We start from the raw sequence: 15,713 nt of genomic DNA, 5'->3' as shown, positions 1-15,713 counted from the left end.
TATTTTCCCCAGTTGCTTTTTTGTGTTTTCAGCAACATGGTTTTCTTTTTTAAGTCCTAAAAAATTTAGTATAGTTATGGTAACTGTTATGAGGGGTTGTTGTTGTTTAGTCACTAAGTCATGTCCAACTGTTGCAACTGCAAGTCTTGAATGCCATAATGAATTATTAAAGATAAAGCAATGTATGTTACTCAGTTATGGAGATAGGAATATACATTTATGAGATGAATGGAAAAGGAATAAAAATTGTCCTAATAAAACACAAATGGGTATGTGTTATAAACACAGTTTCCAGTAACATCATACACATTGAAAACTGTTATAATTTAAATGATATATGCCAAAATGATGATAATGTGCTGTGTCAGCCTATATTAGATAACTTATGATGGCTTTTAGTTAGATAACTAAAGATATATGTAAATGAATTGAACAAAATTGTTTTATGAAACAGGAGGGTAGAAATAGAGTGGTAAAGAACCCGCCTGCCAGTGCAGGAGAAGTAGGAGATGCAGGTTCCATCCCTGGGTTGGAAAGATCCCCTGGAAGAGGGCATGGCAACCCACTTCAGTATTCTTGCCTGGAGAATCCCATGGGCAGGAGAGCCTGGTGAGCTACAGTCCACAGGGTGACAAAGATTCGGACACGCCTGAAGCAACTTAGCATGCACTCAAGTATATTTTATATAACATTTTAACTAAAGACATTGATTTTCACCAAAATACAGATTCAGATCATCTAAAGGCTTTTTCTTTTCTTGCTGGGAAAATTTAAAGTATAGAAAAATTCCTATAAAATATGGAAGATAATTTTAGTCCCTCAGTATACATCCTGACTTTTATTTCTTAGGACTTTTATTCCCTCCCTTATTTTTCACATTTGTGCTCTGTCTTCTCGTATATGTTTTAAGCTGCCTATACTCCTAACACATGTATATTGATGGTGGGTTTTAGGTACTGTGTATATTACTTTGGTCTCTTTCCAGCTTGTTAATATGTATTTTTGAATGTTGCTTTTTCTAAGAACATTCTACTGTAGATAAAAATGTAAATACACGTACATGTTTTAGAGTGACATAAATATAAAATGCAAGTGTAAACAGAAAAAGATCTAGTATTTTTAATAATTCTATTCATATTAAAATAGTATGTAGATAGGGGGAGGAGCCAAGATGGCAGAGGAGAAAATTCTAACTTCTGCAGAAATATGTTTGCATGTATGTGTTAGTCACTCAGTTGTGTCTGACTCTTTGCAACCCTTTGACTGTAGCCCACCAGGCTCCTCTGTCCATGGGATTCTCCAGGCAAGAATAGTGGAGTGGGTTTGCCATTCTCTTTTCCAGGGGATCTTCCCAACCCAGGAGTCGAACCCAGGCCTTCTGCATTGTAGGCAGATTATTTACCGTTTGAGCTTCGAGGGAAGTGCAGGAATATGGGTAGGCTCAAGTTCCAATAATTCATTTGTAAGCCGGTGCCTTGGGGAAAATATATTCTGAGCTTGTGAGAGGTTCCCAGATGGCCTGCTGAAATCAATTTGACTTACTATGTATTTGGGATTATAGAAAATAATATTTGAGATTTTTTTCTTTGGGCATGTATGTCTGAATCTTGACAATGGGAATAGTTTCTTGTCTTTTGAAGCCCCATCCTCTGAAAGGAAATACTTACCTGGAATCCTTAACCTCCACCCCTTGAAGGGGACTGTGGCAAGAGGGCTGAATTCCTTGAGCTGTGGTTGTGATAAGAGGGCCTTTCTGAGTCCTTTGGGGGCAGCCTCCATGGGAAACCTCTCAGGTTAAAAACATTCCTTTGGGGACTCCACAGGCAATGTGATAAACCCTACTGCAAGCTAATATAAATAGGTATGTTGAAAATACTAAGCAGCTAAGTATTCCTACTTCCTTGTTCTCCTTCCCAGTTCCTTCTAACACTTTCATAAACATCTCCCTCCATACCCACTTACCATGGGGTGCCTTGATGAATGGGATTGTCCTAAAGTTCAGAAGTGACTACCTCACTTATTTGTGCAAAAGTTCTGCCTATGTAATAAAATACATACATCTTTAGACTAAAAAGAGGAAATAAAAATAAAAAGAATTCCTTTGGGGATTTTCCTGGAGATCCAGTGGTTAGGACTGCACATTTCGACTGCCATGGCTTGAGTTCAATCTCTGGTCTGGAAACTGAGATCCTGGGCAGTGTGGCCCCCCCCCAAAAAATTCCTTTTCTTTCTGATCTAACCTCTTCCTTTACCTCTGATTAATAGTCATTTTCTAGTTTATGGACAATGTTTGGTTACTAAGACCTTCATCTTCCTTTTTCCCCCAGCATTCTCTGTCTGCCGGAAGTGAAAGGTGGTACAGATAGGGAACTGAATTCTGTACTTTGTAGGAATTAGCTTATGTACTTACCTTTTTTTTTTGGTGAATAAGCCAAAGGAAATTTTCCATTAGGATGATTAAGTAAAGGTAGCACCCCCAAGCTTCAGGTATACCAGTAGAAAAGCTAGATCCCAGTGCCAATTGACTGTCCCACTGTAGCTCTATGAAAAATGGTTCTTAATTCTTCTCCCAGTTGACCGTTTGTGTGCAGCGAAATAGCCATAGGACTGATGGATTTGAGGGTAGACTCTGGAAGGAAGGTGATCCCCTTGTTATTGCTGTCTAGTTTTTCTTCATCTGAAAAAGTATTAAGGAAAGTTGGTTCAGATATTATTGATGGATGGAATTTATAGTTTAGGACAGGATTAGTACGTATGGTTTACCACCCCATCCCCAGGCATACTGCTTTGAAATTCTGCTAATTTTTGTTTTCATTTGCCAGATTTATTTTTGCTGTTTTATTTTTACTCCCTGTTCTGTTACACAAGGACAGAGCAGACAACTTTAAAGCTAATAAAAATTTAAGTTCAGTTTTTGTCTCCAAATAGACCAATGATTGTTTATGTTGTAGCTCAGTAGAAGCACCAGCTACCTTAGTAGTTGGCAACAAAGATCCCAAGCCACACAAGGAGAGAGCGTGGACTTAAAAGAATAATCTGAATGAATTTAGTGTTTTGAACTTGGAAGCAAAACTGTTATTCAGTTTTTTTCTTATAGCTGGATATTGAACTGTGACTTACCATAGGGCAGCAAAGAAAGGCCTCAGGGGAATGGTAGTTGTATTACAAGTTACAAATTTATTGCTAAACACTTTGAGGAAAAATGTCTGATTAAAGGAGATATTGAGAAATATGACCTTCTGATTAACTATTTGTTTTGAAAGGCAGACCTGAATTTTTTTTCCCTCAATTCTATAATTTCTCTCATAGTTAATCTGTGAGATTAACTATTAACAACTTTTATTTTTTTAAGAGACAGTGAGGTTCAGCATAGATAGTGAACATAGTGTCTTTACATTGCTGCACAAGGAAATGAGTGTGTTTATATCATAAAAAAAAGTTACTGGGAGCACGTAAACAAGGATTATTTATATTTGGAGTGCAACCCTGTCTTATTCACATATTATGTAATGTGATACATTAACTCTCTATTTGGATTATAAGCTTTTTGGCATGAACTTTATTTATACCAGTGCTGTCCACTGGGCATGTAATGTGAGCCATGTAGGTAATTTAAAATTTTCTAGTAGCTGCAATATATATTTTATTTAACCCAATATAATCTAAATATATTTCAACAAGTAATCAGTATAAAGACTGAGATATTTTGCACCCTTTTTTCCATACTACATTTTCAGAACCCATTGTTATTTTATTCTTAGTGCACATCTCAATTTAGGCTAGCCACATTTCGAGCACTTGATAGCCATAGGTAGCAAGTGGGTACTGTATTAGTGCTGTCTTACACTTCTGTAGTTTGGTGTTAGGAACACAATTGTTGCTTTGCGTGAGAATGTGTGTTTGTTATTTTAGCTACAGATTTCTCTAGATGAATAAAGTATAAAAGATTTTAAAATGCCTATCTTTTCTTTCTCTTTAAGGCCCTTCCCTCTTCCATGATTATAGTAGCAGTTTATTGTCCTGTGATAGCTGCTGTTTTCATTGTTCTGAAGATGGTCAACTATCGACTCCACAGAGCCCTGGATGCTGGAGAGATTGTAGATAGGAACGCAAATGAGTTCACAGATCAGCGAGCCAAAACTGAGCAAGGCAACTGTTCAACGCGGAGAAAAGATAGCAATGGCCCGAGGTAAGGAAATCCGTGACGCCTGTGTCCAGTGATGTGATTATTGTCATGCCTGTTCTGTTCACCTGGCCTAACCACTGTTAGTACAGTGACAGGGATGATCGTCACGTTAGACAGTAGCGAAGCTGACTGTCTGGAGATAAATCAGTATCCTCGGCCTTATTAATGAACGTGTTTGAATGATAATCATAACAGTATAATAATTAAACATACCAAAGACCAAAGCCAATGGAAAACAGGTTAAAAAAATAATAAAACATGACTTCATAAATCAAAGCATTTTTTACTTATACATATATGTAGTTACATGTATGTACATATACTTATGTACTTTTATATAAATGTGTATTCATCTTAAGCAAGCTGTGATAATATTGTACTTGACACTTAAAATGTGCAGTTTTCCCTTTATTATAAGTTTTTTTTCAATTTTATATTCTCACCTTAGAAACTGTTCCTTCCCTAGACCTTGGCATGACTGATTTCCCATGTAGTGGTGACCCCCTCCTAGAGGCTTTTTTTTCCATCTCAGCTAAAATATTCTTCCTGCTGTTCTTAGTCACATTCTACCCTGTTACCTCAGCCTCAACCAGAGGAATTTAGTTATTATAGTCAAAAGGTTGTGACTTTATAGAAATAATAGGTATCCCTATTGTAACTCTTCAGTTGTTGCTTTATGAGCATACAACATTTTTAAGCTCATGCAGTCCTCAGAAGCAGTTCTATGAGATGGATGCTGTAATTATTGCTGACTTACAGATGTGGAAAGTAAGGTGAGAAGGATCAAATAATCCAGCATTCAGGCTCTGGAGTCCATGCTTTTCACCACTCTGCTATGTTTCCACTCAGTATAATGTATTATATCATGATGAAAATAATGCCATTAAAAGGGGGTGTTCATCTTCTGTGACAGGGCAGTATTTCTGCATCATCTCCAGTGCACTTGAAGCCTTTGTCCTTTTTCAGTTACATTTTCCTTCATCCTAACATGATTATCCCATTTGTTCATTGAACAGATACTTTACTCTTGTGATAATTTTATTCATAGCATAAATCACTATCTGAAATAATCTTACATAATCATGTTTGCACTTATAAGTTTCTTGAAGGCAGTGCCTTGTTTTTCTTACAAACTATTTTATTCCTAGGTTCTTGAACAGTGTCTTGTACTAATAGGTACTCAGGAAATATTTCAAATTAGTGAAAACATTTTTTTCCTGTGATGGTATTTTTTTTTCCCCCGTGATAGTATTGTTAATGACTGCACAGTTTTCCATTTTGTTGGTATACAGTAGCTTAATTTAGCTATCTTATTTTTAGTTATTTAAGTTATTTTCTAATTTAAATTCAAGTATTAGATCACTGTGATGTTTAAATTTTAACTGAATAAAATTTTCTTTATCATGATTTAGCAGAAGTAGAATTACTTGAAAACTATGCCCCATTTTTTAATATATATTGCCAAAGTCCAAAGATTTTTACCTTTTAATTATTGTGATCAGCAGTTGGAGGGTTCCCCCCCTCCACTTTTGGCAGCACTGATTATTTAGTATTTTCACAAGCTGGTAAATATCTCATTGTTTAATTTCTTCAGTTTTCAGATTACTAGTGAAATGGAGGCATTTTTCTTATGTTGTTCCATTTAAATTTGTTATTTTGTGAGTTGTATGTTTTTCTATCAGTGGTTAGTTTTTTACTGTTGGTTTGGAGAAGATACTTATGAAGGATATCAACTCATCTTTTATGTCAAATACTTTTCCTCACTTTATGGCATTTTATATATGTATTTATATGCCATAGTTAATTTTTGTAAGATCTGTTCTATGCAAGTTTATTAGTTCTGTCTTTGATATCAAGTTTTGTAAGATATTTTTCTTTACCCAAATTATGTAAATTTTCATCTGAGTGTACTTTCAGTATTTTTACCATTTTATCTTTTATTTTTAACTTATAGTCAATCTGAAGAACATTTCTAACTTTTTTTTCAGATTTGTTAGGACCAACAACATTGAATGGATAATGCATCATTATGTCCATTTCTGGGCTCTGTTTCTGCCCCACTGATCTCTGTTTGCCTGTAATACACTGGCTTTCTAATGTGCTTAATACTTAGCAGTGTGAATCCCTCTTCACTATTTTAATATTATCTTAGTTATTCTCATGCATATGATTAGTTTTTTGTGAGATGTTCCCTTGTCTACTCATCCTTCAGAAAAATCACAGTAGAATTTTGATGATAATTGTATTAAATTTGGAGGGAACTCAGCTTTTAAAATAGAACGCCTCACTCAGAGACGTTGTGTGTTCATTGTACAGTCACTCAGCCTTGTCTGGCTCTTTTATGGACTGCAGCATGTCAGACCTGCCTGTCCCTCACCATCTCCCAGAGTTTGCACAAGTTCATGTCCACTGCATCAGTGATGCCATCCAGCCATCTCATCCTCTAATGCCCTCTTCTCCTTTTGCCTTTAATCTTTCCCAGCATCAGGGATTTTTCCAGTGAGTCAGCTGTTCACATCACGTGACCAAAATACTGGAGCTTAGCTTCAGCATCAGTCTTTCCAATGAATATTCAGGACTAATTTTCTTTAGAATTGACTGGTTTGTTCTCCTTGCTGTCCAAGGGACTCCCTTGTATATGTATATGGTGTATGTGCATAAATTTTTTAGTGGATTCTGCATAGTACTTAAGTCTATTCTGTTTCTGTTATGAAATGCATACACCCATTTATTGGTTGAACAAACATAATGTAGATTCTGCACTTAATCTGCCAGGGGCTTGAATCAGTTCCTGATAGCATTACCTTGGGGGAGTTAAGCTTTTATGCCTTGGCTTCCTCATCTGGATGATGAGACAAATAATAGTACTATCTCTAGGGTTCAGTTCAGTTCAGTCCAGTCCCTCAATCGTGTCCGACTCTGTGACCCCATGAACTGCAGCTCGCCAGGCCTCCCTTTCCATTACCAACTCCCGGAGTTTACCCAGACTCATGTCCATTAAGTTGGTGATGCCATCCAACCATCTCATCCTCTGTCATTCCCTCCTCCTCCTGCCCTCAATCTTTCCCAGCATCAGGGCCTTTTCAGATGAGTCAGCTCTTCGCATCAGGTCGCCAAAGTATTGGAGTTTCAGCTTCAACATCAGTCCTTCCAATGAACACCCAGGACTGATCTCCTTTAGGATGGACTGGTTGGATCTCCTTGCAGTCCAAGGGACTCTCAGGAGTCTTCTCCAACACCACAGTTCAAAAGCATCAATTCTTCGGTGCTCAGCCAACTCTCGCATCCATACATGACTACTAGAAAAACCATAGCCTTGACTAGACGGACCTTTGTTGGCCAAGTAATATCTCTGCTTTTTAATATGCTGTCTAGAGTGGTCATAATTTTCCTTCCAAGGAGTAAGCGTCTTTTAATTTCATGGCTGCAATCACCATCTGCAGTGATTTTTGGAGCCCAAGAAAATAAAGTCAGCCACTATTTTCACTGTTACCCCATCTGTTTGCCATGAAGTGATGGGACCAGATGCCATGATCTTAGTTTTCTGAATGTTGAGCTTTAAGCCAACTTTTTCACTCTCCTCTTTCACTTTCATCAAGAGGCTCTTTAGTTCTTCTTCACTTTCTGCCATAATGGTGGTGTCATCTGCATATCTGAGGTTATTGATATTTCTCCCGGCAATCTTGATTCCAGCTTGTGCTTCTTCCAGCCCAGTGTTTCTCATGATGTACTCTGCATATAAGTTAAATAAGCAGGGTGACAATATGCAGCCTTGACATACTGCTTTTCCTATTTGGAACCAGTCTGTTGTTCCATGTCTAGTTCTAACTGTTGCTTCCTGACCTGCATACAGGTTTCTCAAGAGGCAGGTCAGGTGGTCTGGTATGCCCATCTCTTTCAGAATTTTCCACAGTTTATTGTGATCCACACAGTCAAAGGCTTTGACATAGTCAGTAAAGCAGAAATGGATGTTTTTTTGAAACTCTCTTGCTTTTTCAATGATCTAGCAAATGTTGGCAATTTGATCTCTGCTTCCTCTGCCTTTTCTAAAACCAGCTTGAAAATCTGGAAGTTCACAGTTCATGTATTGCTAAAGCCTGGCTTGGAGAATTTTGAGCATTACTTTGCCAGCATGTGAGATGAGTGCAATTATGCAGTAGTTTGAGCATTCTTTGGCATTGCCTTTCTTTGGAATTGGAATGAAAACTGATCTTTTCCAGTCCTGTGGCCACTGCTGAGTTTTCCACATTTGCTGACATATTGAGTGCAGCACTTTAACAGCATCATCTTTTAGGATTATGAGGCTAAATGAGATCATATATGCAAAGCTATTAGAACTGTTTCTGATACATGGAACAACAGTAATTGCTAGCTCTTATTAGTTCTGGATAGGTTGTATTTGATTAGTTCTGGCTAATTATATATGTATAATTTAGAGAATAATAACTGAGTGAATACTTACCCACCACACAACTTAAGTAATAGGACATTATACAAATACAAGACTTTCTCATTTCATTCCACCCTTTTCCTTTCAGGAGTGATCTTTATCTTAAACTTTTTATTAATAATTCCCTTGGTTTACTGTTATACAGTCTTTGTAGATAGTCCTAAACCTATTATTACTTAATTTTGTCTGCCTAAGACATCCTAAAGACAGTCATATTGTTTGTATTTCTCTGTGAAGGGCTTTTTTTTTTTGCAGAATTTCATATTTTGTAGACTTACCCATGTTGATGCTTCCAGCTATTATTTGTGTTTGCTCTTGTATAGTCTACCTCTGTTGGAGTAGACTACAGTTTATCCATTTTTCTGTTGATAGTCATTCAGATTATTTCTAGGTTTTTTGCTCAGATAATGCATTATCATATACGTTTCTTTGGCCACATGTGTATATCTAATATACGTAAGCTGGTTCACAGGGCATTTTCACATTCAGTTTTATTAGGTAATTCCAAGCTGTTTGCCAAAACAGTAATACCAGTTCATACTTTCACCACTAGTGTGTGAAAGTTCTTATTGTTTCATATCCTCAATATTTGATTTTGTTGTTGTTTTTGTAAGTTTTACTAGTTTTCCATTTTAACAGTTGAATGTTGCTGCTGCTGAGCCGCTTCAGTTGTGTCCAACTCTGTGCTACCCTGTACACGGCAGTCCAACGGGCTCCTCTGTCCCTGGGATTCTCCAGGCAAGAGTACTGGAGTGGGTTGCCATTGCCTTCTCTACAGTTGAGTGTTCAGTTCAGTTCAATTCAATCACTCAGTTGTGTCCGATTCTTTGCGACCCCATGAATCGCAGCACACCTCCCTGTCCATCACCAACTCCTGGAGTTTACTCAAATTCATGCCCATCGAGTTGGTGATGCCATCCAGCCATCTCATCCTCTGTCGTCCCCTTCTCCTCCTGCCCCCAACTACTCCCAGCATCAGGGTCTTTTCCAGCGAGTCAACTGTTCGCATGAGGTGGCCGAAGTATTGGAGTTTCAGCTTCAGCATCAGTCCTTTCAATGAATACCCAGGACTGATCTCCTTTAGGATGGACTGGTTGGATCTCCTTGCAGTCTAGGGGACTCTGAAGAGTCTTCTCCAACACCATAGTTCAAAAGCATCAGTTTTTCGGCGCTCAGCTTTCTTCACAGTCCCAACTCTCACATCCATACATGACCACTGGAAAAACCATAACCTTGACCAGATGGACCTTTGTGGGCAAAGTAATGTCTCTGCTTTTTAATATGCTATCTAGGTTGGTCATCACTCTCTTTCCAAGGAGTAAGCGTCTTTTAATTTCATGGCTGCATCACCATCTGCAGTGATTTTTGGAGCCCAAAAAAATAAAGTCTGACACTGAGTGTTAGGTGTGTCTTATTTTGACTTCTATCAATAGTTAACTTTTCTGATTACTAATGAGGCAGAGCATCTTACCTCACATATATGGTCCATTTAAGCTTTCTGTTCTTTCCAGTGCCTGTTTATTTCTTGTTTCATTTTTCTTTGGCGTTCTCTTTTTTTTGTTAAAAAGAAGGGGTTCAAGAGAGAGGGGACATATGTATACCTATGGCTGATTCATGTTGATGTATGGCAGAAACCAATACAATATTGTAAAGCAATCATCCTTCAGTTAAAGATAAATTAATTTAAAAATATATATTCATAATATTACTCCTTTGTTGGTTATATACATTACAGATGTCTTTTTCCAGTTTATAGCTTGTCATTTTGCTTAAGATTTCTTATGATTATCATGCTGCTGCTGCTAAGTTGCTTCAGTCTGTCCGACTCTGTGCGACCCCATAGACGGCAGCCCACCAGGCTCCTCTGTCCCTGGGATTCTCCAGGCAAGAACACTGGAGTAGGGTGCCATTGCCTTCTCCGTATGATTATCATACATTTCTTAAATTTATAGTTTATTGGTTTTTTTTTGGTAATTAACGTTTCTGTGTCTTAGTTAAGAAATTATTTTCTACACAGATATCAAAAAGATACTCTCAAAGATTGTCTTTTTAAAGTTTCATGTTTCTTTTGTTTTCACATTTCAGTTGTACTGGAAATTATTATGATCTGTTGTCAGGTATGGATTTAGGATTTGTTTTTCTGTATATATAACTGGCTTAATCAGTATTTGTTATAAGACTATCTTTTCCTTTTTGACCTGTGGTACTCACTTTATCATAACTTGTTTTCACAAATGGTGGGTATGTTTCTGGGCTCTATTCTCTTCTGTTAATATAGTTTATGCCTATGTAGTTACTACACAATCATAATTGCTATAGCTTTGTAACATGATTTTTGATACCTAGTGGGGCAAACCTTGTACTTTTTTTTTTTTTTTTTCAAAAGTGACTTTGCTACTCTTGATCTTTGATACAAACTTTAGAGTCTGGTAGGCAAAGTCTACAAGGACTTAAGAGTTTTTATTAGAATTACATTGGATATGTAGATTCCTCTGCTGAGAATCGATATCCTTACACTATTGAATCTTTCCATTTATTTAATCTTCTTAAATGTCTTTCAGTAAAGATTTATCATTTCTCCATTAAAAGGCTTTCATAGTTTTTATTAAATTCTGTCAACTTTTTCTAATTACTTTTTGTTTTTGTCCCTTTAAATGTAGCAGTTTACTTTGTTTCCAGCAATCTTATTAAGCTCCTTTATTAATGGTAAAATTTTGTAGGTTATTTTTTGATTTGCTGCATATGATGGCAATTCTATTTCTTCCTCTCTATGCCTTATTCTTGTTTAACTTTTCATTGGCTATAACTTCTAACACATGGTTAAATTGAAATAGCATTGGTGTACATCTTTGTCTTTCTTTAATCTTAAAAGGAGTGTCTTTAAGTGTCACCATTAAATAAGATTTTTGTTGCAGAATTTGCTTTTGACATGTCCTTTCCCTCACTCTCCCACTTACAAATCTCTGTTCTGAGGAACAGAAATGAACAGGAAGACAAATACACTTATTGTCAGAGCCTATCACTATGCTTGGTACATTAGAGCTGTTGGTTTGTAGCATGGATGAACAAATGTAGTAGGACTGACTGCTTCTGCTTCTGGTTGCCATTGGCTGTGGTATGGCAGCTCAGAAATAACGATCTTAAATCTTGATCTTAAAGAATGAGTCAGCGTCATTTATATATGTATTACATTTTTAACGTTTCAGGAGAGGAAATTAGCATGTTGAATTTTAGAATATGAATATGTGAAGACAGAACGTATCTTTTTTCTGTTTCTCGTGCAGTGATGCTTGCAATATTGTAAATTAAGGATCCATTTAAAATATATGCAGGTGAGTTTTAGGCTAAATTTTCTGAAGATTTATTCTGTTTAGGGACTTTGTTTTTATCTATTTATGCTTTTATGAACATCCTTGTGGTCTTGATTTAGATTTGTAAATTTGGTACTGAGGTGGTACTGTGAAGTTCTAGTTAGAGCCTGAGCTGTTAATGATATTAATTATCAGCAACTTGATTTGTGACATCTTACTTTATAATTCAGATTAGACCCTTTCTACTTTCTAATCTACAGGGGAAAGATTAGACCTCTTTCCCCTGTACCTGTTTTTTTTTTTTTTTTTTAAGCAGATGAGGAAATTAAATCATAAAGGTAGCGATTCCCTGAATTTGGTCAGTTTGGTCTACAGCTTACCACAGTAGACCACTTTGCTTTTGTGGGAATTGTAAACTATTTACTTTCCAGGTACGTGCTGCAATCACCATTGTTGAAAATCTACAAGCCTTACTAGTAAAGAAAATTCTTACTCAATTTATATATTAGGACACTGATAACTGACTAAAAGTTCTGCTTCTTAATTTGTAGAGAAGAGAAAGGTACAGCAAGTTTGCAAGAAAAGAACTATTTGTTTTTTCTTTCATCTTTTTTTCTCCCTAAGTAGCTCCTACTCAGTGTTGACCATTGAGCATTAGATCTAGATTATTTTTTCTCCACTGGAGATGACCGTCCCCCACAGGAGATACTTGGCAATATTTGGAGACACTTTTGGTTATCACAGGGAGAAATGCTACCAGCATCTGGTGGATAGAAGTCAGGGATGCTGCTAATCATCCTAACAATGCACAAGATGGTCCTCAGCAGCTGAGAATATGTGGCCCGAAATGTCAATCGTGTTGATGTTAAGAAGGGTTCTCTAGATGGAGTTTATTTTTGGTTTTGAACTGGAAAGAGAACTTCAGTGCCTATTTGTTTAAAAGGCATTATTGATATCTTAGACTGTGGCCTTTAGACTTAGACCTGGTGTTCAAATCTTACTATCAGTCCTTACTGGTTATGAGTACCTACATTCTCGTGTATAAAGAAGAAAAGAAGAAAGAACAGATATGATAACACACTGTAGAGGGCTGAGTTAGTATTATTGGTGTCCTCCCTTCCCACCTGAATTCCATATACCAATGACTTGGCTTACGTTGTGTACTCCTCTGAGAACTTAGGCAAGTTTTTACACCTTTCATTTTTCAGTTTTTTCATCTGTGTAATGAGGATGATAGTGTTTATGGCATAGATTTTAGGGGAATGTTTCATGAGAAAATGCAAATAAAACATGTGCCCCTGTGACTAGAATATATTAAATATTTAGTAAATTTTGCTTTGTTATTTTATGTTCCAATTGTAATCATTTGAACTTGCTCTCAGAAGTGATTCATAAAATTAAGAAAGATTGTTCATCAACTGATGATTGAATAAACAAAATGTGTTCTATCTTTACGATGGAATATTTGGCCATAGAAAGATATAAAGCACTGATACATACTACTGCATGTATGAACCTTGAAAACATTGTGCTAAGTAAAAGAAGCCAGTTACAAAAGGTTGCTGAGGGCTGATGGGAGGAGGGAGGTGAGTTAATAGCTAAATGGTTTTGCTTTTGAGATGATAAAAATGTTTTAAAATTGACTGTCGTGATGGATGCCTCACCACATTCACTTTATGAATATATTAAAAATCATCAAATTGCACAGTTTCAGTGTATGATACGTGAATTACGCATCATTACAGCTGATGCACAGGTACTGGGGAAGATGAGAGCCGTCTGTCCTTTCTGTGGTATCGAACAGTTTATTCCTTGGTTTTCACCTTGCTCACCATCTTCTGATTCTTTGCAATCTGAATTAGAGGATGCTTTCCAGTGGAGTTTAGCAGTAATATTGCTGGTTATCATTCATCACTCGTTCAATGGGTGATAACTGCTTGTATATACACACTTGAGATTTTCCCAGATTAGAGAAGTATTTCTCATTCTGGCCTAGATAGCCTGTGTGACTTAACATCAAATGGCCAGCACACTTGAACATATTCCAGTTTTCTCACACATGGACATTTGTACGTGGAGTCTGCCTTCATATTCATAACCGAGTTCCATTATATCTTGTTTTTATAGATGGATAACTCAGATGGTAAAGAATCTGCCTGCAATTCAGAAGACCCAGGTTCAATCCCTGGGTTGGGAAGATCCCCTGGAGAAGGAAATGGCAACCCATTCCAGTATTCTTGCCTGGGGAATCCCATGGACAGGAGCCTGGCAGGCTACAGTTCATGGGGTTGCAAAGAGTTGGACATGACTGAGCGACTAACAACAAGTTAGAAAGCTGATTTCCATTGTTGGACATTAGTTAGCCAACTGCAGTCAGTGGCCTAAACGTAGGAACCCAGTAAGCGAACAGGGACGTGATGATTATTAGACCATTAATTTAAAAAAACACACTAGAATGCAAATAGCTGTAGTGATAAATGCATAAATGGAAGGTGTACTTGTAAGCAGGTTCTGTTTGCCTGTATCTTTTGATTACAGTTGATGGAATATCCCACCTAAACAGGGTTAAGGTAATTTATGGCTCACAGTAGTGAAAAGTCTCTGTTTAAGGGGTGTCATCAGATGTGACAGTGTGCAGAATTTCAAGTAACTTCATGACTCTTGTTCCTTATACGAGGCTGTGCTTTTCTTTTAGTTGGTTTCTTAGACAGGTTCTCCCCTTACAGTTAGAAAATGGCTACAGCAGCTCCGTGACTCTTCTTCTCAGCATTTAAGACAGGCAAAGAAGTTTCTTCTCTCAATAGTAAAGTGCTTCTGACCTGAGTTGGGTCATGTGCTTATTCTAGAATTACTAATTGTTTAGACCAAAAGATTGGGATATGCTGATTGACTTTGTCCAGTAGAGCTTCCCCCTAACCCTGAGAGTGGGGTCAGCATTACCTCAGCCATATGAGAGCTTGGGTTGAGGTGATTCACCAGAAGAATTTGGAATTGCTTTTTCTTTTTGTTAACAAGGAGGTTGAATTAAATGCCAAATGGTAAAATAACCTATGTCCACAATAATGTTCAGCATATATATTAGAGCTTTTATCCTTGGTGAAAGTGATGTTGCTCATTCGTGTCCAACTCTTTGCGACCCCATGAACTGTAGCCTACCAGGCTCCTCTGTCCATGGGATTTTCCAGGCAGGAGTACTGGAGTGGATTGCCATTTCCTTCTCCAGAGGATCTTCCCAACCCAGGGATTGAACCCGGGTATCCTGCATTATAGGCAGACACTTTACTGTCTGAGCTACCAGGGAAGTCCATTATCCTTGGTAATGATAGCTAAAAAAATTCACAGACTGTACATCAGGTAGAATGAATAAAAAACTTGGGGCAAAAGATAGGATTATGATAACTTTTAGGCCTGAATTATTCCAAAAGTTTGTTCTAGAGGAACCTTATTATAAAATTGTCTTAAGTGTTTTGAAATTTATCATGATCTTTTTTCCTTATTTTGGGATGCCATATCTTTTAAGTACTTTAAGTGGACTTCTCAGTTATTTGAACTTAGTAATTTTCTCTTATGTCTTTCTAATGCCTGTTTTTACTACATAGCATCATTTCAGTTTTTTAAACTTGTGCCTTCTAACTCAACATATACAAATCTAAAATCTTAGGTTTCCAATTCTGTAAAACAAGTTAGTGTCTCAGCTAAATTCTGTTAACTTTAGAAGTACAGATACAAATAGCTTGACCAGAATCATCGTTCTCATGCATGTTCT

At 37.1% G+C, this 15,713-nt stretch overlaps 1 protein-coding gene across 5 annotated transcripts in view; it reads left to right on the top strand.

Moving 5' to 3' along the window:
• Positions 1-15,713, top strand: part of PCNX1 (pecanex 1) — a 177,738-nt gene that overhangs the window by 25,304 nt on the left and 136,721 nt on the right. For all 5 annotated transcript variants that reach the window (XM_043921044.1, XM_043921048.1, XM_043921045.1 and 2 more), the window contains exon 2: positions 3,981-4,189. In XM_043921044.1, the coding sequence (XP_043776979.1) occupies positions 3,981-4,189 (209 nt within the window). The remainder of the gene's footprint in view (positions 1-3,980; positions 4,190-15,713) is intronic.

Source organism: Cervus elaphus, chromosome 12, assembly GCF_910594005.1.
Source record: "Cervus elaphus chromosome 12, mCerEla1.1, whole genome shotgun sequence".
Lineage (NCBI taxonomy): Eukaryota > Metazoa > Chordata > Mammalia > Artiodactyla > Cervidae > Cervus > Cervus elaphus.
Note: the sequence above shows the minus strand (reverse complement) of the source record. Positions and strands in the feature narration are given on the sequence as shown.